The sequence below is a fragment of the Zonotrichia leucophrys genome, chromosome 23, assembly GCF_028769735.1.
Source record: "Zonotrichia leucophrys gambelii isolate GWCS_2022_RI chromosome 23, RI_Zleu_2.0, whole genome shotgun sequence".
In the NCBI taxonomy this organism is placed as follows: domain Eukaryota; kingdom Metazoa; phylum Chordata; class Aves; order Passeriformes; family Passerellidae; genus Zonotrichia; species Zonotrichia leucophrys.
Window position 1 is genome coordinate 4,811,026 of NC_088192.1, and position 26,024 is coordinate 4,837,049.

Genomic DNA, 26,024 nt, shown 5'->3' on the forward strand with positions numbered 1-26,024 from the left:
CTGTCAGCTGGTGTGTGCATTCCCTGGACAGGAAGAACAGGAAATATTGTCAAGCACAGGGCAGCCAGAGTGCCAGGAGTGCTGAACGAGCCCAGCCCCCCTGGCAAAATGCATCTCAATATTGGAGAGCTCAGCAATTGGCAGCAGGGCCAGGAGAGCAGGGAAAGAGGGCTTCCAGGTGGGAAGGGAGTCAAAGGGAGGAGCTGGATGTGGGCACTGTATGGGGGCAAAGGGATCTGCTGATTTAGAGCAGAGGAAGGATGGAGACTTTTGAAGGCTCCTCCCCAGCCCAAAACCCCCCGGGCTTTCATTTCCTCTTAAGAGCTGGGTTGTGGCAGGACAGTGAACCAAGATTTGTCAAGTGTTGCTACGTCCCCTGCAAGCATTCCCCTTGGCCCTGACATTGCTGGCTGCTCTCCCCAGAGACTTGGACTGGCTGTCAGCCAACCTCTGTGGTTGGATCTTGTTTGGTTTTAAGTTTAAACCCCCAGGAGCAGCCTAAAGGGCAGAGCTGGGGCTCTGTCTCATCCCTGAAGGGTCAGATTCCTTCATCCTTACAGCAGCTGATGGAAGGGGAAAGGAGGGAGGAGGTCTGGTGGCAGAGGGAAGGAGATGGCTGCAGCTTCCATGCCAGCACAGCTCTGGGGCATCACTGCAGGAGCCTCAGCTCACCCTCATGTGCCCTGACAGACAGAGCTTGGCTGTCCCGTGCTCCACATGCCAGCCCCCCGTGCAGCCCACCCTGCCGAGGCTTCCATCCCGTGTGCTGCAGGTGCTCTGGGGCTCCCTCACATTGCAGGGGTTCCTCTCTGCCCAGGGAGCTCCCAAATGCCTTGGCCACGCTGTGCTGTGGTGCCAATTGTGGTGTCCATGGACTTCTGGTTGGCTTGGAGCTCTCCCTGAGAGGGGTTCAGAGCAGCAGGACATGGATTGTCCTGCAGTTTGCAGAGCCCTTGCACAAACCCTGAGAGGGGTTCAGAGCAGCAGGACATGGAATTGTCCTGCAGTTTGCAGAGCCCTTGCACAAACCCTGAGAGGGGTTCAGAGCAGCAGGACGTGGAATTGTCCTGCAGTTTGCAGAACCCTTGCACATCTCCAGCCTGGCTGGAGCTCCCCTGGGGATCCTGGGCCCTGCCTGGCACCTGGGTGCACACCTTCAGAGCTGTGCTCACCACTGGTGGCTCTGAATTACTATGCTGAGTGAGCTTCAGGCTGCCACAGGTAACAGTGGCCATCATGTGTTGGTGGATGGGACAGGTAACAATCTGCCCTGCTCTGGTGTCTCTGTCTGCTGAATATCCCTGAGATAAAGGGAGACTTGGGATGGTGGAATTCCTGAATTAGTTCCAACACAAGTGTGAAGGAGAAGGCTAGGAAATGAACCTTTCTGTATGTCCATATATGAACTGTTCATATGTCCATATATGAACATATGTTCATGTCCAAATGAACCTGTCCAGGAATTTCCTGTCCCTTTCTTGGAAATTATTAAGTGGAAGCTCTTCTGCCAGTCATCTGTTCGGGAGAAATATGCTCAAAAAGTTGAGCCTCTAACTGGGCTCAAATCCAGCTGGGGACACAGAGTGGATTCCTATTCTGCACTTAGAGGAAAATCCCAATTTTGCCCTCTTTCAGGATCATCAGAAGCACAGATATTCTGAGGAAAAAGCCTTAAGGACTCTCCAGACTTTTGCTGCGCCTAATTGCCTTTCCTCTACAGCCTATTTTATTTCTCATTTCCTTGGTGATGTCAACATTTCCTCTCCTCTAGTGACTCTGCAGTCATGCTACAGTTGCTCCCATTCTGGTGCCCTGCTCTAAAGAGCTGCCAGTGCAGAGACTGCCCAGCCCCAGGGCAGGGAAAATAACATCTGGGAGACATCCAAGCATCCTCAGTGAAATCCTCACTGCTGCTAAGGCTGAAGATGGACCTATTGTGCTGAATTTTTTTCAACTCTGGTAAGCAGAACATACTTTATTAGTATTATTCATACTTATTAATAATTTATTAGTATTATTCCTCTTGGAATCTATTATTGCTGATGGCAAAGCTTGCTTGCATCTGTAAGCCAGTAAATCCTGACTGGGAGGGCACAGCCCATGGTAGGGTCTAGAGACCAGGAGCAGGATTGGCAGGTGCCCTGACCCTGCTGCTTAATTCCACCCTGAGCCCTGCATCCAGTGCAGCTGATGGTGCAAACCAGCTGGAATTGCTGGCTGGGGGACTGTGGGCAAGGCACTGCCTCGGGCAGGAGTCTCAGGGGGTTTGGCCAGGCAGCACAGGCTGCTGCTGCAGCAGGGAGCAGCACCCACAGCCCCCAGAGCCTGCCCTGCCCGCCTCTGTCCTGGCACAGCAGCACGAACAGGCTCCAGAGAAAGGGGAACTGCCCCAGCAGGACAGGCTGAGAGCCCCCACAGAGCACTCCAGGGCTCAGGGCAACCACAAATGTCCAGAGACATCAGCCTGGCTTCCTCAGGCCGAGGAGGGAATTGGGCTTTGGGTAAATTCCCTGGGGAATGGTGCTGTGCTCCCTTCTGGCTGTGCTCTGTACAAGATCTCACTTGGCTCATGAGAAGGAAAGGACACCTCTCCTGGGATTCCCTGCAGGTCCCTGGCACTGGCACAGCCTCTAATGCAAAGATAGCTGGGCTCTGGTGGTGCTGGGGCCAGGAGAAGGCACTGCCATCTCCCACAGACCACCTTTGCCAGAGATTGCAGAGACTGGAAGCAGTCACAGAGCTGGTTCTCACACTCACTCATTTCAGAGCACAGCCCTGTGGCTCAAGCTTCTGTGCACAACCCTGCTGTGAAGGGACATACATGTTCACTCTCCCTTCCACCCCATCTGCTAAATCTGGCAGCTGCTGTGCAGTCTGCACACAGTGAAGTTCACCAGAGCTCCTGGGCGAAGTTTGGTGGCCACCATGCCACTGTGCAGAGCCAGAAATGGAGGTGTGGGTGGACAGTGCCCTGGGGAACTGTCTGAAGGGACTTTGTGAACAAGAGCTGTTCCTATGTATTGATGTAAGCACTTCTCCTCATGAATCCTGCTAGAGAGATGCATTAACTGCTTTTTTTCCCTCCACTCTTGGTATACTCAGGTCTAGTGCCACAGAAATAGATCACCTTTAATTGCAAAGATTCCAGCCCTAAGCATCAGAGCTATTTGGTGGTGTTGCAGATGCAGTGTGAATTTATGGCACATATTTGAAAAAAAAAAAAGAAAAAAAAGAGTTCTCTAATGGTCTTAGGTAATTAGGACTTCTCAGGTTTTTATTCCTTATTCCAATGTCAGACTAGTGTATCAAACATTGCACTCCCTGTGACAAAGCCCACCTGAATAATCTACTGCTCTTTGGAGCTCAGGGGGCTCTCAGAAGGGTGGCAGAGATCAAGGTGAATGAGGAGAAATGCACACGTCACCTGGGGCCAGCTCCCAGCTCTGCCAGCTCTGTGTCCATCCTGCTCAGACTGAGCTTAGGGACACTTGGAGCTCAGCAATGCCCACAATGCAGCTGCCTGGGAAGGTCCAAATCTCGAAATTGTTGTGTCCTTAGGGGACCTGGGAGGGGTGAGGAAGGACAGCACCCTCAGGAAGATGAGTGCTGCCTTCCTCTCCTAAGGGCTGGAGAGCAGCACTGAGGTTGCAATTCTGCAGAAAAAGGGAGAGCAAACTCCAGCTCCAGCTGACTTCCTCATTTGCAGAGGAAAATTGCAAACGTGTGAATGTGCAAATGAGGAACAACAGCCCAAGGACACCCGGGGGGGACCCAGCCCACAGAGGGTGGGATGGGGGTTCCTGGCACTGCCTGCTGCTGGGGAGGATCCAGAACGTTTTGAGGCAGGAGGGAGCAGCAGGTGAGGAAAGTGATCCTGCTCCTCTGCTCAGCACATCTGGAGTGCAGTGGCCACTTCTGGGCTCCTCAGTCTATAATTAAAACCCTCAAGGACACCATGGAGCTCCTGGAGTGGGTCCAGTGGAGGCTGCAGAGATGATGAAGGGACTGGAGCATCTCTCTGGTGAGGAAAGGCTGAGGGTGCTGGGGCTGTTCAGCCTTGAGAAGAGATGTCTGAGAGGGGCCCTCATCCCCGTCTGTCTGTCTGTGTCTGCAGGGAGGGTCAGGGGGACAGGGCCAGACTCTTCTCAGTGGTGCCCAGCAGCAGGACATGGTGGTGCCCATACCAGGCATATACTGAAAGTGCCAAATGAATATGAGAAAAACTTCTTATCTGTGAGGGTAACAAAGCCCTGGAACAAGCTGCCCACAGAAGCTGTGGGTTCTCCTTCCCTGCAGTTATTCAAACCCTGCCTGGGTGCCCTCCTCCACGATCTGCTCCGGGTAAATGTGCGTCAGCAAGGGCTGGTCAGGTGATCTCCCAAGGCCTTTTCCAACCCCAACTCTTCTGGGGTTCTGGGAGAGGTTTTTATCACATACTGTTTCACATCCGGAATCCTTTAAAAATAAGCGTAAAGAAGATAAAAAGTATCAGGAACTGCGGTGAGAAGTAGGGGCATGGGGGAGGTGGCAGAGGAAGAAAGAAGAACCACATGCAGGGAGAGGATTAGTCATAGAAAACACGCCTGATTCTAGTAAAAGATTAAGAAGCTTGAGACAGGGAAGTGTAACAGATTACTTTTATCTAAGAACTTTCATGCAGAAAAGCATTTTATGATTAGAGATGAGTAATCTGAGATCTCACTGCAGCAAACAATGCTGGATGAAGACACAGAGGTTTGTATGCTGTGGAAATGGGATTAAAGAGAAGACCAAGGAGACAGGGCAGGTGTCTGGCTGGAACCAAGGCATCAGCAGAACTCCTATGGTCATAGACAACTGATAAAGAAAGGTGGGCTTTGGTTTAGCAATGGTGCCAAAACAATCATCTTGATTTCTGCTGTCTATTTTTAGGTAAGAAGAAAACTGTGTCAGGAAACTGAGCTTCAGACGTGGCCACTCAACACCATGATGTCTGGAAAAGGCAAAGAAGGTGCAGAAGGCAGTGCTGATTTCTACATTCCATGCCACATAGACTCTGAGTTCCGCTACAGCCTCTTCACTGTTTTCTACAGCATTATTTTCATTCTAGGCTTTGTTGCCAACTGCTACGTTCTCTGGATTTTCAGCCGTATTTACCCCACCAAGAAACTCAATGAAATCAAGATTTTCATGGTGAACCTGACAGTAGCTGACTTGCTCTTCTTAATTACAATGCCAATGTGGATTGTTTACTACCACAACCATGGAGACTGGATCATGCCTTCGTTTCTCTGTAACGTGGCTGGCTGGTTTTTTTTTGTTAATACCTACACTTCTGTTGCCTTTCTGATGGTCATCACATACAACCGTTACCAAGCTGTGACTAATCCTATTAAAGCTGCTCAGCTGACCACCCAGAGAAGAGGTATCTACTTATCAGCAGCTATCTGGATCATAATAGTGGGCAGCTCTTTGTATTATCTTTTTGACAAGAATACTATTCCAGAGGAGGTGGACTCCAAGAATTTCACGCGGTGCTTTGAGCGCTACGACACCACGGGTGGCGTTTCAGCTGTTCTTGCCATTCATGTCATCATCTGCGTCCTCTTCTACATCATTTTCCTTTTAATACTAGGTTGGAACGTTGTCATCATCAGGACCCTGTTCTCCAAGTCAGTGCACCCACGGAAGAGCGCCCACGTCAAGCAAAGGGCGCTGTGGATGGTGTGCACGGTGCTGGCCGTGTTCATCATCAGCTTTGTGCCCCACCACATCGTGCACCTGCCCTGGACTCTGACTGTCCTGGAGCAGTGGCAGAAGGAGAACTGTCAGCTGCGCCAGCAGCTCAACGATGCTCACCAGGTGACTTTGTGCCTCCTGAGCACCAACTGTGTGCTGGACCCCATCATCTACTGCTTCCTCACCAAGAAGTTCCAGAAGCACGTTTCAGAAAACCTGAAAAGCATGAGAGGGAGCCGCAAATGCTCCAGGCAAACAACTGATACAATCATTGAGGGCACCGTTCACCAAGAGGAGGGCATCAGGATCTGCTAGGGCCACTTGGTGTTTTCTGATTGCACGTGGAGAGGTGGGAATTATTCACTCATCTTTTCTCAAGAAGAACTACCAAGGGACACAACAGAGGACCAGGATTTTACATTTTCTTTTTCCCATTAGACAGAAGAATGGATGCTCAGTTCTTCTGTCACATGCAAAGGGCAGAACTGGAACCTTCAGTAATCTGGCAACAAAGCTCCTCCAGTCCAGGCTGGTGTTCTCAGGGGCACTGAGAACAGCTCAGATGACTGCTTTAACATGAAAGTTGTCACTGAGCCTCTGCAGTGAGCAGCTAGAAGCTGAGTGTACCAAAATAACCCATTCTGTCAGTCCAGACAGCACCAACCTGCTCCTCTGCCTGCCCAGCTCTCTCAGTGGATTCAGTATCAGAGCTGTAAAGGACTTCTGAAAGACCTGGAAGAACAGATGGAGCTCTGAGTGCCATCAGGTGGCTCTTCTAAGCAGCTTACATGGTCTGGTGAAGAGAGTCTGAGCTAATGAAGCTCTTGAGTGGCTGTAAGGGACATAGTCCATGGAATTGCTCAGCTGCTGTCAAAGTGATCTGCACCTCTGATCCTTTCATTCCTTCTTAGCAGCTCACATGGTCTGCTGGGATCCAAACAGATGTCTGGGAGCAGCTATTATGAATCTTTACTTGCAAATCTTGGGTCAGTAAAGTAGGGAAGGGAAGAAAAGGAAGAGTAATTGGCAGTCCCTAGCTTACCTCCCCCCTCCCTCCACCAGATCAGCATTATGGCCAAAGGACACTATGGTCTGCCTTGGCTTCCTGTGTGAAAGCAGAACTGGCCAGCCAGTGGGCTGTGCACTCAGTTCAGTAATTTCTGACTGACTGCAGACACCCAGTCTTGCCCAGGAGGTTCCAGATAACAGAGGGCTACGGTCAGCATGGGCATTACGATAAGGAAAAAAAAAAGCTTAAAATGCTTCTGTATCTTTGCACTTATTTATTTAATTGAGGATTAGAGCCATTACATTATTTTTTTCCTCCATCCTGTTGAAGCTGACTAGTTCTTGATCTACAGCAAGTGAAGTGTTAGGTCATGACACTTGACAGAGAAATAATTCACACACTCCACGCCCAGGGCAAAGTGGTTTTCCATGGGTGCTGAGTTCTGTTACCAGTCATGAGACACTTGGGGTTCCTTTTCTAACCCAAATTGCTCAATCTGGCACAGGAAATTGGGCAGGGAAGGGAACTTACTTGTTTTCACAACAGTTGTTGGTTCCCTAAATGTCCTGGTCTGTTGATGACAGGAGCAGTGACACCAATTATTGATGTGCAGGACAGCAGCTCTCCCATACCTGCCTAAGAACACGAGAGATAAACTCAAGCCTTTCCAAAGACAGGACCAGTATTTGTACTGCTTTGCCAGCAGAGATACAGGCCCTTCAGATGTATCCTCTGGAGCTCCTCAGGCAGCTTTTGTCCTTCTTTGTTCCAGTAAGGAAAATAATTAAAATGTTTATTTTTCTAAGGCCATTGCCAGGGCCAGCCCTGCACTCCAGGCCCAGTGCCAGAGTCTGATCACAATAAGAGTGCATCTCCCTCCTAGTCCTGGGCTCTGCTCCAGTAATAGCCACCCAAAATAAACATTTGCCAGTACCTCACGCTCCTCAGACACCTTCAAAGATGCACTCTGAATCTGCAGAGCCACAGCACACAGCAAGGGAGCAATTTCTGTAATTTGAAAATGAGAATCTGCCTCTGTTTCTGCACTGTTCTGTGAGCACATTCTGGATGAGGAGCTCTCACAGCTGGCAGAGGGGAGGACCTGCCTTCCCCTTGGCTCCCAGCAATAGTGGAGCTCTCATTTCACAGACCCTAAAGCCCTGATGGATGGAGCTTGGCAACTCTCGGAGGAAATGGAAAATATTTTTACATGGAAAGCTGGCATGATCTTCCACTGGTTCTTGGAAAGCTTGTGGGAGTTTACAGTTCAGCTCTTTACCACGGGTACGTAACAGGCTTTATTCCACAGCAAGCACTGTGGGCTCAGGGAACAAACATAAACAAACATAAACTTGCATCTGAGGAAAAGGATAAGAGGAGAGAAAAGCCCCAGGGCCACTTCAGGAGATGTTATGCTAATTATTCTGTAAAAATGCATTTCTAAAATACAGGCTAAGCTGCTACTTCTGTACCTGGAAATACTTTCTTGTTCTTACTGCAATGTTGCATTACTTTGCTTTACCTTGCAATGAAATGGATCCTCAAAAGATCTTTTAAATAAAGTGCGTTCCCCAAGTGTTTTTTTGCCCTTTAACTTTTCCCACTTTCTCATCTTTCTGTAACGCTGCGGGGAGGAGGGAGAGAATCGGGAATACCGAGTCCGGCAGCCCGGAGGGCTGGGGGATTAAGATATGGGTTTATTTCTCGTTACCCTGCTCTGATTTATCTCGCAATAAATTAAACGGATTCCTTCAGCCGGGCCATGTCTGCCGTACCGGCGCTGGGTGAGAGATCTCCTGCCCGGAGGGCTGGGGGTTAAGATGTGGGTTTATTTCTCGTTACTCTACTCTGATTTATCTCGCAATAAATTAAACGGATTCCCTCATCCGGGCCATGTCTGCCGTAGCGGTGCTGGGTGAGAGATCCCTCCTGCCCTGCTCTCGCCCTCAGAGCCTTTCGTTGTGTTTGCTCTGCCCTGCCCGGCTGAGGGCAGTGATGGAACGGCTTTGGTGGCACCCAGCCTGGCTCCCCTCTATTTAAATACACTTGGGACAGTGAGTGAGGGCGACTTCACAAAAAATATTTTCCGTTTTCTCCAAGAGTGACGCCGCCTCAGCGCCCGGACCCACACGCGCCCGGCTCCCTCACGGCAGCGGCCCCGCCCCGGCGGGCGGGCAGTGACGCCACTGCCGGCGCCGCGCTCTGTTCCGGCGGCGGGCGGGGAGCGCGGGCGCCGCTGCCATGTCCGCTGCGGGCCCCGGGCCCGGCTCCGGAGCCGCCTCTCGGTAAGAACCTGCTCGAGCCCTGCGCACGGAGCCCCCGGTGCTGTTCGCGGGCTCGGGCTGGCACCGGCGGGCCGGCGCTGCGGGGCCGCGGGCGGCGAGGCCGACGCGTGTGCTCAGCGTGCGCTCCTGCCTCTGCTCCGCCGGAGCGCGGGCCTGAGCGGCCGCGGCAGCACCGGCGGCGCGGGGCTGGACCCTGTCTGGGGCTGGACCCTGTCCGGGGCTGGACCTTGCCTGGCCACCCCCGAGCCCGGAGGGGCGTGACCGGCTGTCCCGGCTCCTTCGCCGCTGCTGGTGCGCGGAAGGGCCGGGAGAAAGGCAGGAGGAGCAGAGGGCACTGCCCGGCTCCCTGGGCTCGCCCAGGCACTGAGGAGCGGCCTGAGGGACCCAGAGCCGGCCCCGGGGCCCTGCCCGGCTCCCTGGGCTCGCCCAGGCACTGAGAGCGGCCTGAGGGACCCAGAGCCGGCCCCGGGGCACTGCCCGGCTCCCTGGGCTCGGCCAGGCACTCAGGAGCGGCCTGAGGGACCCAGAGCCGGCCCCCGCGCTGCCCGGGGCTCCGTAGATGGCCACAGAAGGGACCGCGGCTCCCGGTACCGGGCACGGGCTGTGCCGGCTTCCCCAGGGCACGGTTCAGCGCACCTGCATCACTCTTGGCTGGGTTTAATGCTTATGCTGGAGCCTGTACACTCTAATAGGATGCTTGGGCTGGGCTTGGGCTTCACAAGCGAGGTTGGATCCAGGTGGGCTCTGCTGGATGTTCCTGGTTCTGGGAATGCTGTGCAGAGTTGTTGGAGCTTTATGTACAGCCAGGTGCAGCACAGAACGCTTTGTTAGTCTGGTTTCTGTGCTGCCTGGTGTGGCTGAATGGTTTCCAGACTAGAGCTAGTCCTTGATGGAGCATCACTGTGGCCCTTCTGATAGAGCATCAGACAAAGAGTCATGGTGGAGTTTGCTTTCAGAATGGAGCTAGCTTTGTGATGCATTTAATCTGTAGTGTAGTAATCTCCAAGTGGTAATTAACAGGCAACATACTGATGAAGATAATGATAATCATAAAAATCTTATCTGCCACTTGTTTGGTTTCCTTCAGCTTTGTCCGTTGTGGATTATCTTAAACTCTGGAAGCTGATTAAGGTATGTTTAATAAAAAATCACAATTCATGTGCCTGAAGTCAGTGGTTTCATAATAAGTTACTTTTAAAAATATATGAACTTAGTGGTTTTCTCAGCCTGCAAACCTACAGGCTGTTTGGGCTGAACCTACTGTGTTTGAGGGATTTTCCTTGCTTCCTCATGGTGCAATCCCTCTTACCTGTGGGGTTCTCCATCCAGCTTTTGCCACACAAGCACTGATCTGCTGGTACATTCTCCCTGCTCTGTTTGAAACATCCTGAGCTCGAGGTCCTGCAGTTTCCAAGCTGCAATTCCTGCACTGTTTGCCTGCAACTTTTGTCTCCCCCTCAGCTCTTCCCTCAGCAGCAGTTATGTTACCTGGGAACTGTGTATTGTTGGGTTGTGCAGCACATCTGATTGAAAAACTGTTGCTTTCCAAATAATTTGTTTGAAAAACGCTCATGGATGTATGCAATAGCTGTAGGAATTCCCAAGTAATTGGTGACTTTGGAAGTATTTGCAACTTCTCAAACGTTTGCCCCGGAAATCTCCAGATGTTGAATGAATTTTGAGTTGAATATGTCAGAGGACACTATAAATGGGTTTCCATGTGCTGTATGAATGAGTTGGATTAATGTACCATTTCCTAGCCTCTGTGTACCAAAAGGTGGTTATAGATGGCTAAACATAAAACTAGATAAAATATTCTGAAATACTTTAATTGAACTTAAAGACAGGCAAGTAGTGTGTGCCTGTGTGCAAGCCATGCTACACACAAGGTACTCAAGGCATAAAACAGATAATATTGGGATGGGAGTAGCTCCATGCCTGTACTCTCAGTGAGCAGAATTAGGGTTATTTTTCCCCCTCTTGACAAGTCTCTGCTCTTTTCCCCTGAAATCTTCTCTTAGAAAACAGATGCTTGATAAAACTTTTACTGGGTCTGCAAACCCCTGTGATTGGAGAAGGAGCTGCCGGGATGGAGAGGTGTGGAAACTTTTGAGTCTGAAATGGGATTATGTCAGGACTTAACAACTGGTATTTTATGTTTGTTCTTGCACCAAGCAGTTTCTACAGACCACCCATCTCCAGACAGCATCTTCTTACAGGAATTTGGGGGTGGTTTTTGCCCCTGTGCCATGCCCAGCATCACTCATGGGTTGGTTATACATTGAGGAAGGTCTTTTACATACCCTTAATTTACTTCCTTTATTTCATCCTGATTTGTCTAGAATTTTTTTCCTCTGCTTGGTTAAAGTGCTTCAAGCCAGCATCTCTCCAGCAGTGGTTCTGGGATAGTTTGTGCAGATGCCATGGCTGGAGGCACTCCAGTACCTGAGGGAGTAACTTCAAATCCTTTCTTTCTTCTTGCAGCTGCCTGCAGAGCCTCAGTGAAGGTGATGTTGCAAGGGCTGGGATCTGCTCCTGAGACCCCACATGATGTTCAGGAGAGTGCTGTGAGCCAGCAGGGCACAGCAGCCTCCTCAGGGTATGGTGTCCCTGTGATTCACAGCAGTCACTGCCCTGTCTGTTCCAGGTGTCACCCATCAGTCCTTAACTGAACAAGATAACCACAAAACAAGCCTTGTATTTAGAAAAATAATACAATATTGTCATGGGGACTCTTTCCATCTCTTATATGGGCTTTTATTTGGGGTTAAGGGTATGTCTAGCCTAATTTCAGAGGTTCAGTTCTGCAGCAGATGGGTCTCTCATGAGTTAAGACTTGACCAGAGCACTATTCTGGTATCTCAGGAGCTTCCTGCAGTTTCTTGAAATGTTTCTGGGTTGTGTTTGAATACTGACAGTGCTGTTTCCCTGAGAGTCACCAGCTGGGCCTTCACATGAAGCAGGTGGCAGCTTTAAACCTTGGGTGGTGCTTCCTATCTCTATACAGAATGCACTGTTATGTGTAATTCCATTTCTGGGATTTTACAAGTCAGTCTCATACTGGTTTGCTTGACCTCTCAGATTCTTTCTTTTTGAGCTTAGTCAGAATTTGTCTGTCCAGCCAAACTGTCCTTCCCCTGCATTTGCTCATTCTCTTGCCTCTTGGGCTGGACTGGGCTCTTGTGCTTGGGGAATCTGTCCTTGATGATCAAACATTGCCTCTTCAGGCTTGTGCAGATCAGATCAGCCTTCTGGACAAACTGTGAGCTGGCTGTTTATTTTGGTACTGGTCATCTTCACTTCTGGGGCCTGTGAGTAGAGCTGAGTACTGAAAGAGTTCCTCTAACAGAAGTATAGGTGCATTTCATGGTAGCCTCTGGTGGTAGCTGTGTGACTTTCTGAGATTTATGAGTCAAATCTTCTATTGAAAATAGAATTTAGAGCTGCACAATGTCAAGAATTCTTTTTTGTGGTTAATGTGATACAGATTTGCTGTCTGACTGAGAGAAGTTTAAAAAGTTCAGTCTTTTGTTCAGGAAGTGTCCTAATCTATTAGGATATGTCTGAAGTGGCTTTTAGGAATTAAGGGCAGTGTGTCCTGCTGCTGGGATGTTTGTTTTTAAAACCATGAAAGTCAAACAGCTTTTTTTTTTTTTTTGCTGTCTGGGGCTGCAGCTCTGGAAGTTTGTGACCTGTTTAATTATTTCCAGAAACACAAAAATGTATATGGGCTGTGAGATTTCACACTCTGTGTGGTCTTCAGGGGAAAATCTGTTTGGTCTCACTGCAGGTTGTATCCTGAGGAAGAGAGGAGGGAATCAATTGTTCTGTTTGGCTGATGTTTCTGTAAATCTCTGTGCTTTGCTTCTGTCACTGGTAGGTAGCAGCAGTTCTGTGTTCTCCTGCCCTGTGAGTGATGTGTGTTGGCTCTGTCCAGCAGGAGTTGCCACATGATTTCTGGCCTCAGTGGGAGTTGTTTTCCTTGAGGATGAAGTTGTTCTTTCCAAATCTTCCTTTTGTGAAAACAGTTCTTTTCCCCATTAAAATTTTCCCTGCTGTGTTTCAAAATAGAATTGAAAAAGCATTGCATAAGAACTGGGATAACAAGCATGTGTCATGGGTCAGGCAGAGTGAGCTGCAGACTCTCAGAGCACTGAAAGCCCTTCAAGGATCTAAAAATCATGGGGAACCTCCTGTCAGTGAACAGGCATTGCTTAGGAGAAAAGTAGACTTGTATTTCCATGTTTGATTTCAGTTATTTTCTCGTTGTGTTTATTTTTTTTTTCTATTTTAAGGTTATGAAATTTTAATCAAATAATGATTTTTTACTCCTACATTATGACAGCATTTGGAGGCTTGTCATGACCATCCATACCTTCAGAAATAGGGCATGCAAAGTGCCTTCCTTGTAACTTTTACAGTGTTTAATTCTGAAATTTCCTGGCTGATAAAGAAGGGAAGAAGGGGCATGGAGAGAGAGCAGGGATTCACCCAGCAGCACTCATCACAAGGGTTTATTTGTCTGGTTGTCACAGTATTTTGCAGATCCCTGTGTGTGTTGTACCCAGGGGCACGTGGGTGTGTGTGGAGGATAAGAAAAGCCAAGAGTGGAGTATCAGTGTTTGCTGTGAGCTCTGCTGCATTGTGGTAACGTCAATATGTGTCTGTTCTGCTTTTGTTTTTATTTGGGTATTCTAATTAAACCTAAAAAAAGAAAAGGGGGGTAGATCTGCCATGCTGCACTGTGCCAAGTTCTGCTCCTCTGTCAGGAGCTGTCGTGTGGTGAGTGAAAAAAAACATTGTGAGGAACAGCTCTGCTCCACTTGGGTGATGTCTTGGGTTGTTTTGGCTGCATGCTCTGGTTCTGTGTGTGTGTAATGCACATTGTCATGAGTACCCCACCAGAAAATATGGCAGCACTACAGTGTTCTGCTGCCTAATCCATGTATTTGTGTTGCTGTGCATTGAACAACTAAGGAGTGCAAATAACTGCAAAGGTGACTTGTGCAAAAAACTTGCACAAAACATTACAGCCATTGCTGTAAAAGACAATAAAATGTTTCTGTAAGTACAGACTACACCACTTAGACAAGTCTCTGGGGCACTCTAGGAAAATGCTCACTGAGCCACCTTTCATCATTTCCCAGCCTCCCTGGCTAACCAGGAAAATCCCACTTGACTGGGTGCTTGCAAGTGTACTGCCCATCTAGAAGGAGGGTCAGAAAATGGATCTGAGAGCTGCAGCCTCAGTGGAGAGGAGCACTGTAGAACAAACCATCTCCCATGGCATCATGTGGCACTTCCAGGGGTCAGTCCCAGTGCTTAGGAGAGGCAGATCCTGCCTGACCAACCTGATCTCCTTCTACAAGGTGGATGTGTCTACCTGAGCCTTAGTAAACCCTTTAACTCCATTTCTCCTGGAGAAAGTGGCTGCTCAGAGCTTGGGTTTAAAACTTTTATATGGCTGGGCCAGAGGGTGAAGGGGAATGGAGCTACATCCCTGTGGGGCTGGGCACTGGTGGAGTCCCCCAGGGTTCAGGATTGGGACCAGTCCTGCTTAATACATTTCTGAATGTTCTGGAAAGGGAATGGAGAGCATCCTAAGCACAAGAATCCTGTGGAACACTCCAGGCTGGGAGGAAAGTGATGGGAAGGGACCTGAGGGTGCTGGTTGGCTGCTGAACATGAACCAGCATGTGGGTAGGTGGCCAGAAATGCCAAGGGCATCCTGTGTGAAAAATGGCGTGTCAAGCAGAAATTGGGAAATGATTTCCCTCTCTTTTGGGTTCAGTTTTGGGCCCCTCACTACAATACAGATATTGAAAGGCTGGAGCACGTTCAGAGAAGGGAGCAGAGCTGGGGAAGAGGCTGAAACACAACTCTGAGGAGAAGCTGGTGTGGCTCAGCCTGGAGAAAAGGAGGCTTGGGAGGATCTTCCTGCTCCCCACAACTGCCTGACAGGAGGATGGAGCCAGGTGGGGTCAGGCTCTGCCCCCAGGAGACACGGGACAGGACAAGAGAAAATGGCCTCAGGCTGTGCCAGGGAAGGTTCAGAGTGGATATTTGGGGAAATTTCTTCCCTGTCACAGCTGCCCAGGGCAGAGCTGGTCACCATCCCTTGAGGGGTTTAAAGACAAGGCACTTGGGGACATGGTCAGTGCTGGGCGTTGGTTGGACCTAATGATCTTCGAGGTCTTTTCCAAAATAAATGATCCTATGATTTTATTCCAACACTGTTTAATAGATGTAATTTCATTACCTCAATCAAAACTTTGTTCCTAGGGAAATAGTGACTGTTTTAAAGTAATATAAAACCATAGTTATTAGCTTTTTTTCTAATCAGTATAATTGCTGCATGTTGATTTTATCACAGTATCCTGACTTTAATTATTTACAGCTTGGGAGAATTGTTGCTTGCATGAAACTTTATATTCAAAGCCAAGGCAGATGGGCTTGAAAATCAAATCACAAGCTGAAAGTAAATAGCAGTCCATCCCGGTGCTGCTCATAGCAGGCAGCTCTCAGAAATTCTATCCAGAGCATCTCGTGTGAGAAAGTCTGACCAAGCTGGGCTTGGTATTTTAGGATTTTGAACACAGGATTTAGTGCAAGAAACTGGAGATCACTTGCCAGGGCTTTTAATGGTGAATTATTGGCATGAAGATGTGCAGAGCAGAGAGGGATTCTGCAGCCCATACCTCAGCTCTGAGGCCTTCTGGTTTGAAGTTTGGATAATGTGGCTCCTTAAATGGAGCAAACAAAATAAAATGACACGCAAACCCAATTCTTCTTATTTTGCATTGTTGGTGTTCCATGCAAGTTGGAATTAAACAGGGTGGTTATTCAAAACAAGTCTAGATCAAATAAAACCTGGTGTTTAATTCACATATTACAGAATAGTTTTCATCAGGTAATTAACAAAAATCATCCCATAAAGCAAAAAAGTGTGGTACTTTGCTGGTTTCCAGAAGCAGAACAATGGACTCATTTTTCTGAATGTTTCTTTCATTGCAGCAGCTCTTAATGGCTTCTTGCACACTTGCTTCCATTTTATACTGTATTTCTCATTCATAAACCCAGTGACCCACAGAAGCATTCTCACCTCCTGAACCTTTGATACCTCTGCTGTTGTGTTCACTTAGGGTTTAAAAATGCTCTGTAGTAATCTGTAAAAAAATAATAAAGCTTACCTGAAGTGCAGTTAGCTTGAGTTTTATATGAGTTAAAAATCTAATTTTGAGATTTGATGTGCAAAAGAAGCCAAAACAGCCAAGAACATCCCCTAAAAAACCCCAACAAAAATCAGCCTTGTGTATTTTCAGTTTTGAAAAATCATCTGTGTTGCTGGTGAGCTGCTGGCTCAGTGTGCTCCTCTGAGGCAGCTCAGGCTGAGCAGGTTTAGGGTGCTGGGGTTGATTTTTGGGAAATCCAAGCTCTGGGTGGTTCAGAGCTCTCACACTGGGTGAGGAGGTGTCCAAGAGCACCTGGAGGGGTTTGGGGCCCTGGGCTGGGGATGAGCTGTGCTGGAGAGGGCTCCTAGGGACATGAATGGGGCAGGAGCAGGATCCTGCCAGCAGCTTCACTCAGCCCCAGTGCAGGGGAGGGAGGCAGGGAGAGGTTCCTGCCATGCCCCAGGGACTTTGTGTGCCCAGCCCCAGGGAGATGTGTGCCTGCTCTGGGTGACTGCCTGGGTGCTACAGGTGAAAAGGCTGTTGGATATTTATCACTGTCATGTCTCTGCTTCATCAAAGTAGATGATAAAATTTTGGTTTCATTTGCTGTGGATGAAAAGGGACATCCTGTGCTCTGCTTGTGTGTTTTTCCTGACCCTCACCCTGCTGGCTCCCCTGGATCAGGGCTGGGCAGGGCCAGAGCTGATCTTGGTGTCATCAGCTTAGCAGAAAGACTCTGCTTGGATCTCTCTGGTTCTTTTCTCTTTCCCTTCCCCTTCCCCTTCCCTTCCCTTCCCTTCTCTTTCCCTTCCCTTCTCTTTCCCTTCTCTTTCCCTTCTCTTTCCCTTCTCTTTCTTTCCCTTCTCTTTCTTTCCCTTCTCTTCCTTCCCTTCTCTTTCCCTTCTCTTCTTTCCCTTCTCTTTTCCCTTCTCTTTCCCTTCTCTTTCTTTCCCTTCTCTTTCTTTCCCTTCTCTTTCTTTCCTTCTCTTTCTTTCCCTTCTCTTTCTTTCCCTTCTCTTTCCCTTCTCTTTCCCTTCTCTTTCCTTCTCTCTTCCCTTCCCTCTTCCCTTCCCTTTCCCTTCCCTTTCCCCTTCCCTCCCCAGATCCTACATCCAGACTGCTTCCAGCCTCACCAGCCCCTGGAGGCCAGGCAGGAGTGGGGTGCAGGAGGCTGGGAGAGGCAGGAGCTCTCCCTTTTCCCCTCCCTGTTATTTAGCACTGTTGGGGTGAGGGAAAGCTGCTGCAGCTGGCCCTGCCAGGGGCAGGATGCCCTCACCCCTTGCTCTCAGCTCGGCTGGGGAGCTCGGTGCCTCCATTTCCCCCTGCTTGCTCTGGGCAACCCCAGCACACCGGAGTGTGAGGTGTCACCCTCTGCCCCTGCTGCTGCTTCTGCAGGTACAGGGAAGGCACAAAGCCACCCTAGGCCAAGTTTCACTTGGAATTCTCACTTCTGTTCTCACCTCTCACTTCAGGTTCTGCCTTCTGAACACTTTCTGTTCATTTGCTTTGGTTCAATCATCTGCTTCCAGGTGCTACAAGATGCCCAGTTTATTTGGAAAGAGTGTTTTCCTCACACATGTAAGATATTCCAGTGGGACTCTGAGAATCTTTTTGTCTTTGTAATTATTTAAATCCTTCTGAAAACCAAAATTAAAGAACCGCTCACAGCTTTTAAGCAAAGCATGGCATGGGAAGTTACTGCTGTATGGATCGGTGGAATGTAAAATATTTTTCCATACTGAAGAGTTTAGTTTGGGATTCTTCTATGAAATTACACAGCAAAAAAGTCTTAAATAACAGAAGTGAAGGATGAGGGACAGGAATAAATTTCACATCTTCTTGCTCTTGGCCATTGTATTTTGTGCTCCCTCGTATAATCTCTGAGTGGCAGAGTTTCTCCTGAGTCCTAATTTTTCTGTTATTTCTACAAAAAATAAGTAAGATTTATATTTAAAATAAAACAGATTGAAACTAGTGGAGGAAAAACTGGAAGTGTGACAGTAGTGCTTTGTGTTGTGAATAGGGTCATTTCCAAAGAACCTGAATTATGGAAAACACTAATTGTGAATTCGAGTCCAGGCAATAAGGGTAAGTAGCTTTGATTAGGGGTGGCAGCCTTGCAAAATCCTCAAACCCTCAATGAAACGTAATCCTGCCACATCCAACACCCCGTGGCACGTAAGAGCTGCCCTGAAATGAGGGAAGAACCTTTTGTGTTTTGTGGTGGGTGTGGAATTGTTGCAGGCTGCACACACCCGCGGGGCTGGCACGTGGGGCCGCGCTCTGGGCAGGCTGCCCGCGCTGCCAGGTCAGTAGGTCTGCCAGGAGCCAGGGAGGGGACACAGCCCTGCTTTTCAGGACACCACAGAGTTGTTTTTGTGAACCAGTTCAGGCACTTGGTGTGGGGGTCGTCTCCTGTGTAGGATCAAAGTCCAGCCACCAGACACTTCTGGCAACATTCCAGGACTCCCGAGCCCCCCAAGGGTGCTCTCGGTGACACCTCAGGACTGAGGCGCTGAGATCCCACACCCGCGGTTTGGAGGTGCCTGAATATTCAGGGCAGGGTGGGTGAATAGAAGGTCCTGGAGGAAGGAGTGGTGTGTCAAAAACCACTTTCACATTTCTGCAGAGGCAGGAATAGGTTGTACCTCAGCACAGAAAGGCTCTGGATTTAACTCCTCCAACCCACTGAGAGTTTTTCAGCGTTTTGTCTGATTTCTGCAATCCCCTGCAGTTGTGCTCTGTGGGTGTGTGGCAGAGGAGGCAGCTCAGGGAAAGCTGCTCTGAAGAGGTTGGGGTTGGTTTTAATAAAGAGGCTCCAAAATGAGCTGCAGAAAGAACAAAAACACAGCTCATGCTGCTTGTACACATCAGGTGAAGGCAGGAGGACACAGGCCTTGCTCTTTTGCCCAGCAAATTGCAAAAGTTAATCAGGTTGTGAAAATATTATGCAAAATTTCTTTTTCATGATTTTAAGTCCCTGGAAAGCAGCAGCTTTTTAATGTAGTATATAATATCTCCCTGCTAAATGCTTCCAAAATAAAAATTCTTTTCTAAAATTTCATCAAACTTCTCTTTTTGAAAGGTGCAGCTGAAATAAAGAACTTGCTTTGTGAATGTGGTGGGGAACAGCACTGTGTGTAAATGCATTTAGGTGTACAGTCTTGTCCTGATTTTTTTTTGATTGTTATATAAATGTTCTAAATAAAAACAGGTTAGATTGAATCGTGCTGTTTACTGACCTAGTAGACCAGACTTGATTATTTAAACTGTCTTTAAAATCATGGTGCACGTGTCTGATTAGTGTGTGAGCTTCTGCAGTCAACGTGCTCCGAGCAAATGATGTAGAAATGTACCATGTGCATGAAAAATCTCTATCTTCAAAGCTTAAAGCTAAATCCCTTGTTTATGAAATCTTTCCATAATATGAATTTTGTATTTTATTTGGGAGATGGCCCCACGAGTTTTAGGGGAGGAGTACATAACAATTAATATTCTGTGATAGCCTACATGATAAGCCCCCAAAAAGTACATAAAGCCATGAACACCTTTTCTCAACAGGGCTTGAAGACTGCTGAGGAACACACAGTTTGAATCATTTGAGCATTAAAATAATAGTAATACCCATGGAAGAGCCACAAGACTTACCCGAGCAACCAGTAAGTATATTTTAAAAAGGCTGAAAATGAAAATCTAAATCAAATTAGTGATCTCACAATTTTGGTATACAGTTATTTTAACTAATATTGGAAAAGAAGGCTTAGACTTAGTGTATTTATCCAGAGGACAAAAAGCATTTTGTTGTTCATAAAATGTGCTGTACATTTAATTTACTATAATTGTACAGGCAGTAGTAAGAAAGGAGTAGTTGTAAGTTCTTGAACTTCATGATGTTTCTATGCAAAATGATTACTCAGAAAACCAGACTTACCTCAAGCCTGTTGAAGAGAAAATAAAATTCACTATTTTAGGGACAAATTCAGCATGCTGGGTATTAGAGTGTATAGTGTTTAATTCTTTTTATGCTTGAGAGATTGAAAAGGTCCTGTGGTTCATTGTTTCCCCAAGTGGAAGGCATTTTTAAATATAAAATAATGAAATATAAAAAAATAAAGTAACTTGGGGTAGGGAAGCATGTCTGAAGGTTAAAGTTGCTACATGTATGTGAAATATTTCCAACAGTCTTTGCATTATCAATAACTGATATTAACACAGCATGGAAGTGTTGGTAGAGAATTAGCAATACAGTAAGAGATTAATTAAATTGTATATCTAAAACATGATAGCGTAGGAATTAAGCAGAAATGTTTGTATTAACGTTCTGTTCCCAAAATAAACCTGGCACAAACTCAACAAGGAATTGCCAAGTTACAATGGGAGTGATGCTTGGGATTTTGGATACCTTGTCAAATGCACATAGAAACAGAATAATGTGCTTGAGGGCACTTTGTGGTGTCATTGAAAAGATTTTGATGCCTTTTTAATGTGAGAGTTTAATATTCTTCAGTTAAACTAGTTAGAAAATACATTGTAATGTCATTTAGGCAATTTTATGACAGGAACAAAATCAAATGAAATGGAAATGTAAAATTATTTAGAACTTGTCTTGCCATAAGCTGTAGATGATGGGCTTGAGTAATATCCACAAAATGTGAAACTAAGCATAGTTTGTACTCCAGCTTTTTGAAGAGTTTAGAAATGAATTGCCTGTACTAAAAAAGGAAATCTCTCTAAATACATCCTAATATAATGAAAACTGTCTTTATCCTTTAGGGCATGGAGGTAGGGTACAGCTAATTTTCAGTGGTGTGTCCTTTAAGCAGGTAATATTCAGCTGAAGATTTTCTTGGTAATTTCTTTTAAGAATACCAGTGATACCAGTCAGTCATTCTGTGACAGAATGAGAGACTGAATGGATGCTAATGAATGAGTGAGGCAGTAATGGCATGTTCTTGCAGGAGAAACTCACCCTGGCATCCTTCTGAGGGTTCACAGTAATGCTTGTAGCCTGCAGAAACCAAATTTGTGTTCAAGCCAGTGCTGTCAGTGGTGTAATACCCTGTACAGGAACAGGATCCAGCTGGCACCTCCAAAATGAGAAAAAATTGTTGTATTGCTTTAGTCAGGAGCCAAAACTCCTAATTTGTTACAGAAAAAGAATTCATGTTCCTATCTCTATGCAATATTAAAATAAAGGGGGGAAAGAGCAAAGTTTCTGCTGAACCTGTGCAGAATAAGATTTTCTTAAAATTTATGACTGTTTTATTCAATTTCCACAAAATTCCTTAGCTATTCTTCCAGCTATTTTTGTGGCTTTATGTCTCAGCACCTATTACTAATGTAACTAACATCACAATTCTGCTATACAAATCCATTGTTAGCCCTTGTTTTCTAATTAGGAAAAAGCTTGTTTTGAGATGAAGAGCCCATGGTTCCACTGGTGAGTTCTGGAGTGCAGGACATTGTGAACCCTCCAGCTTGTGTTAGTTGTAGCTCTGAACATTTTTGTCTTTGCAGGTGAAAAAAGCCAAGATGCAGGAATCCAGAGACCAGAGCCTGAGGTATGGGGTTTTAAATTTGATTTTAGTGTGGAACAGTTCTTTATGGTCTTTTACAATTATAAAGCTTTCATTTTAGAAATTTGCCTCTTGATTTATTTTTTTACAGAGCTATGGAAAATAAAGTTGTATTTGGATTTGGTATAATTTTGATTAAGTTCCCAATAAAAAATAATTAACTAGCCTTGTGGTATAAAGGTTTTATAAAAGTGGTCACAAAGAGAATGGCATCAGCACATCTGTCTTTCACAGAATGAGACTGAAATAACATGCATTTAATTTGGTGAGACTCAGGATATTTTAGTAATATCTGTACTACTATTCTTAGTGAAACTGTGGGTAACTGCTTTGAGAAATGAAACTCTTGAATTTTAGCCTCTCCTATTTAAAGCTCTTGTGTGATAGTAATTTTAGCCTCAGTAGATGCTTTTTGATGGGTACTGTATTTAGGAATTAACTATTATTATTATTATTACTACTTAGAATAGTTATATTAGGATTTATTCTGCTTCTCTGAGTAGCAGCAAATTCAGTGAGCAAAAATTTCTTTTTGGAGTCTCTGCCATTCCAATAAGAGCAAGGAGGAAACACCATTTCTGCAGGAGTGGTCATGTTCTGTATTCTCAAAATTAGAATTTTGATCTAATCACACCAGCTCCCTTTCTGGCCCATCTGAGTCAGAGAAATCAGATCCTAGGGAGAGTTATTCCCTTCCTTGGGTAGAGAGGTCTGAGCACATTGAGGGGCTCTCCCTTCTCCCTCTGTGCCACCCTGCTCCAGCACACCCACACCTTCCCTGTGGGCACAGGGAGCTCAAGATTTGAGTGTAAACATCCTTGGATTTTCAAATTGTGGACATCCAGATTTTAAAAACAGAAGAGAGGGTTAGGATAAAGCTGTATTTCTAACTTGATTAAATAATCTGTTTAAATATTTTGGTCCTGTTTTGCTAAAGCTATACATGATTTTAAGTTTGACCAATGGATTAATTTAAAAGAACTTATTGGACCTGTTTCTCCCTTTTTTCTGCACTGCAGGAGGTGAAGGAGGGAGAAAAAAATCAGTTTAGTTGAGCCCAGAAAGCAGGGATGGGTGAGGAAAGGTGTTGCAAGATTTGGGTTTATTTCTCATACAGCCTCCTGCTCCCTGTGTAGTTCAGCTCAGACACCTTTAGGCTCTTCTTGAGAATTTAATTTACTTTTCCAACACAAAAATGTGCAGTTGTTTTTTTGTTGGGATGCTGAGTGGAGCCAGGTGCTGGAGGGAGGCAGAGAGCACCTTGCTTGGTGCACACCTGAGCTACAAGGTGCAGTTCCTTTGGCTCCTTCACCTTGAGAAACTGCAGTTTCAAAATATCACAACAGCACACAGATGGCTCAAAACCTCATGAAAAGCTTTGTTGCAGAACTAGCAATAATCAAACTAAAGCCTGGAAAGCAATAATCAAGGAAGAAACAGTTTCATTCAGAAATTATCTGTACTTCCTACTCTGTGCATGAACAAAGCAACATCAACATGGAACTGAAACAACGTGGGACAAATCCAGAATAATCCAGCAACCTGCACAGATTGAAGTGCAGAAGTGACCCCCAGCTGAAGGATGTTTGAGCACTGCTCCTCAGGGACAAATGCAGCAGTGAGGCAATGGCTGTGGCAGGGAGCTGTGCCAGCAGGGTCACCCTGCACTCCTGCAGCTCCTGCTTGGCTGCTGCAGCCTGGGCACACGGAATGGAGATGCCAAGAGGTGTTTCTCACAGAAACCACCCTGCTGCCCCCCTCTGTAGTAAACCCCTCAGGTTTAGCCAGGGCCCCTTGGAGAATAGAATGCTGACACAGCGGCAAAGAAGTTTCCTGTCTCCAGAGACATCTGCCTTGTACCTTATCCCTATAGCCATGTAAGGCAATATTGTGTTAAACCCTACCATTGGTCACTTATGGTCACCCTAACACCTTTGCCATTGGTCAGGATTGGATCCAGGCCAAGGGTATAAAAGTAGCATACTGTACCCCTACTAACTGGGAAGAAGAAGATCTGAGACCCTTTACAGACCCCTCCAATAAAGCCATACTCATGGAACAGCCAGCGTCTTCTGCTTCTCCTCTCTCTACCCTCTGCTGGAGCCTTAGGCCAAGGGAAAAGCTACCTAGCAAGCAAAGCTGAAATCACAAGAGCTGCCTGATCACTAAGAGCTGAATATCTCCCTGCTTGCTAAGAGCTAACCCGCGGCCTTGGTCTGAGAGCGAGCTAACTTCTAGCACCCAGTGCCCTTGGGGACTGAGCTCTGGAGCTGGAACAGCTTGCATAGGATAAGACCAAGCAAGGCTCATTTACCCCTCTAACAAACCCCTCCACTCAAACCCCATCGTTTGATGTCTCATTCCAGTTGCAGATCTCTCTCTCAGAATCTCTTCCTGAAATAGCAAAGAGCACAGGGCTGGGTTTTGTGAAGAGTTAGTTTGCCTTGGTCAGAAGGGTTGAACCCAGGGGTTATGATGGCCAAGGATGTTAATTTAAGAGTTCATCATGCTAACACTGAACCTTTGTTGTCCTGGCAGTCATGTGAGCAGCACAGAAGTCAGTGAGCAGAAAACTGAATCTCCAAACCTTGGTTCAAACCTTCCCATGTCCAGTGAGAGTGAGTATCTGGAGTTCTGCCATTGTCTTTGCTCATGTCTTTCCCTGGTACCATGTTCCATCCACCACAAGCTTTGTCTCCTCCTTGTAATCCTTACCCTGCTCTCACTATCAGTTGTAAAGTGAACATTTGCTGTGGTGTTTACAAAGTGTTAATGCCTGATGGTAAGGAAATATCTGTTTCTAACAAATATTTTTGTATCACTGCCCCTCAGCTGGCTCTTGGGTGCTTTTGAGCACTGCTGTGTCTTATCTGCCTTAGACATGATTCTTCTTGAGGGTTGAGTCCATATCAGTTGTAATGCCTATTGTAAACATGTTTTATAAATCATTATCTCTACACAGCTGGTTGGGCCCTTTGTAGCAATATGCCATACACTTCATCTTAGACTCTCAATTGTATTGAATGTCTGCAGAAAGCTCTTAGGAAATAAACAGAGAGGAAACAGGCAGGGAATACAAAGATTGCATACTAAGTGAAAAGTGGAGTTTTGGAAAAAGAGGGTTGGAAGTTATTGGGAAAGTCAGATTACTCTGTGGAATGCCTTTGACTGCCAATACATATTTTGAAGTGTAAGCCAGCTCACCTTAGCTGAAAGTGTGTAAGGTGTAACTTCCCATTGTAATTGATTTAATCATTGCTGTTTTAATCCATGAACTGTGGTGTTGCAGGACTTATGAGAAATTTCATCCTGCAAAACCTCCTGCCTAACTGGATAAGCCATTTACAAATCCCATAAATTGCCTGCAATTTATAGTGGGATTTTTTGCTTTTTCACACCATTGCCTAATTCTTTGTATGCAATTTATAAACACAAATTCTAGAAATATCATTACTACATAACTATTCAGATGAATATTGACTTTCTTAAAAAAAAGACCCTACAAATCCTCAACGTGTGGGAACTGACAAATGTTAGAGGAAAGCCTTGAGGTCCAAAAGTTCTCAGTTTGTGTTTCCTGTTGTATCCTTGTGCTACATGGGCTCACACTGTGAGCAAAGGCAAACGCTGAGGAGCAGAGGAAGGTGATTCATGGATCATTTGGGAGCTTCAGCACATGTGGTTGATGGTTTGTACTTCTCAGCTGCTTGTGTTCAGATCACACAAAGAGAAGGTTTTGAGGTGGCAGAATGGAGATTAGGGTTAGAGCTGCCTGTGGCATTGTCCTGCTTTCCTCAGTGTAACTCAGGAGAGTTTACTACAGGGTCATACAAGAGCAATAATGCAGGTCCAACATGGAAATCCCAAATTTTTTGAGCACATTATTGGGGCAGAGGATGCTGTTGTCCATAACCCTGTTTTGGAGGCTGTTATTGTGTCACTCCAGAGGGAAAATGTGTTCTCTTGTGGTAGGTATGGAGGAACAGGGCACCTGGAGATAGACAGTTAGCCTGGATTAGCTCCTGGGCAAGCCTGGGTGCTTTGCTTTCAGAGAGGAATCAGCTGGATCCACAGCAGGGCAGCTGTGTTTGCTGAGGGTTTGGGTAGGGTGCTTGTAGATCTGAGCTCATAAACCCATGTGCTTGCAGGTACAGCCTCAGCACTTGCTGCACTGTGGTGGTGCCATGTGCCACAGAGGCTACAGGGCCAAATTCTGTGCTGGGCTCCTGCCAGAGAGGCTACAGGGCCAAATTCTGTGCTGGGC

At 46.6% G+C, this 26,024-nt stretch overlaps 2 protein-coding genes across 7 annotated transcripts in view; both read left to right on the top strand.

Moving 5' to 3' along the window:
- Nucleotides 1–1,801: 1,801 nt before the first annotated feature.
- On the top strand, nucleotides 1,802–8,307 carry PTAFR (platelet activating factor receptor). The gene is made up of 2 exons (XM_064731520.1): nucleotides 1,802–1,959; nucleotides 4,912–8,307. The coding sequence occupies exon 2, from the start codon at nucleotides 4,966–4,968 to the stop codon at nucleotides 6,031–6,033; it is 1,068 nt and encodes a 355-aa protein (XP_064587590.1). The 5' UTR covers nucleotides 1,802–1,959; nucleotides 4,912–4,965; the 3' UTR covers nucleotides 6,034–8,307.
- Nucleotides 8,308–8,921: 614 nt separating this feature from the next.
- EYA3 (EYA transcriptional coactivator and phosphatase 3) overlaps nucleotides 8,922–26,024 on the top strand; it is a 43,777-nt gene continuing 26,674 nt past the window's right edge. For 3 of the 6 annotated variants that reach the window (XM_064731427.1, XM_064731431.1, XM_064731432.1), the window contains exons 1-6: nucleotides 8,939–9,012; nucleotides 10,100–10,143; nucleotides 11,497–11,611; nucleotides 19,746–19,843; nucleotides 21,702–21,745; nucleotides 24,299–24,378. In XM_064731427.1, the coding sequence (XP_064587497.1) occupies nucleotides 19,811–19,843; nucleotides 21,702–21,745; nucleotides 24,299–24,378 (157 nt within the window). In that variant the 5' untranslated portion in view covers nucleotides 8,939–9,012; nucleotides 10,100–10,143; nucleotides 11,497–11,611; nucleotides 19,746–19,810. Of the gene's footprint in view, nucleotides 9,013–10,099; nucleotides 10,144–11,496; nucleotides 11,612–18,256; nucleotides 18,273–19,745; nucleotides 19,844–21,701; nucleotides 21,746–24,298; nucleotides 24,379–26,024 lie in introns of those variants that run through there. The other 3 variants (XM_064731429.1, XM_064731428.1, XM_064731430.1) reach the window with 3 other exon arrangements.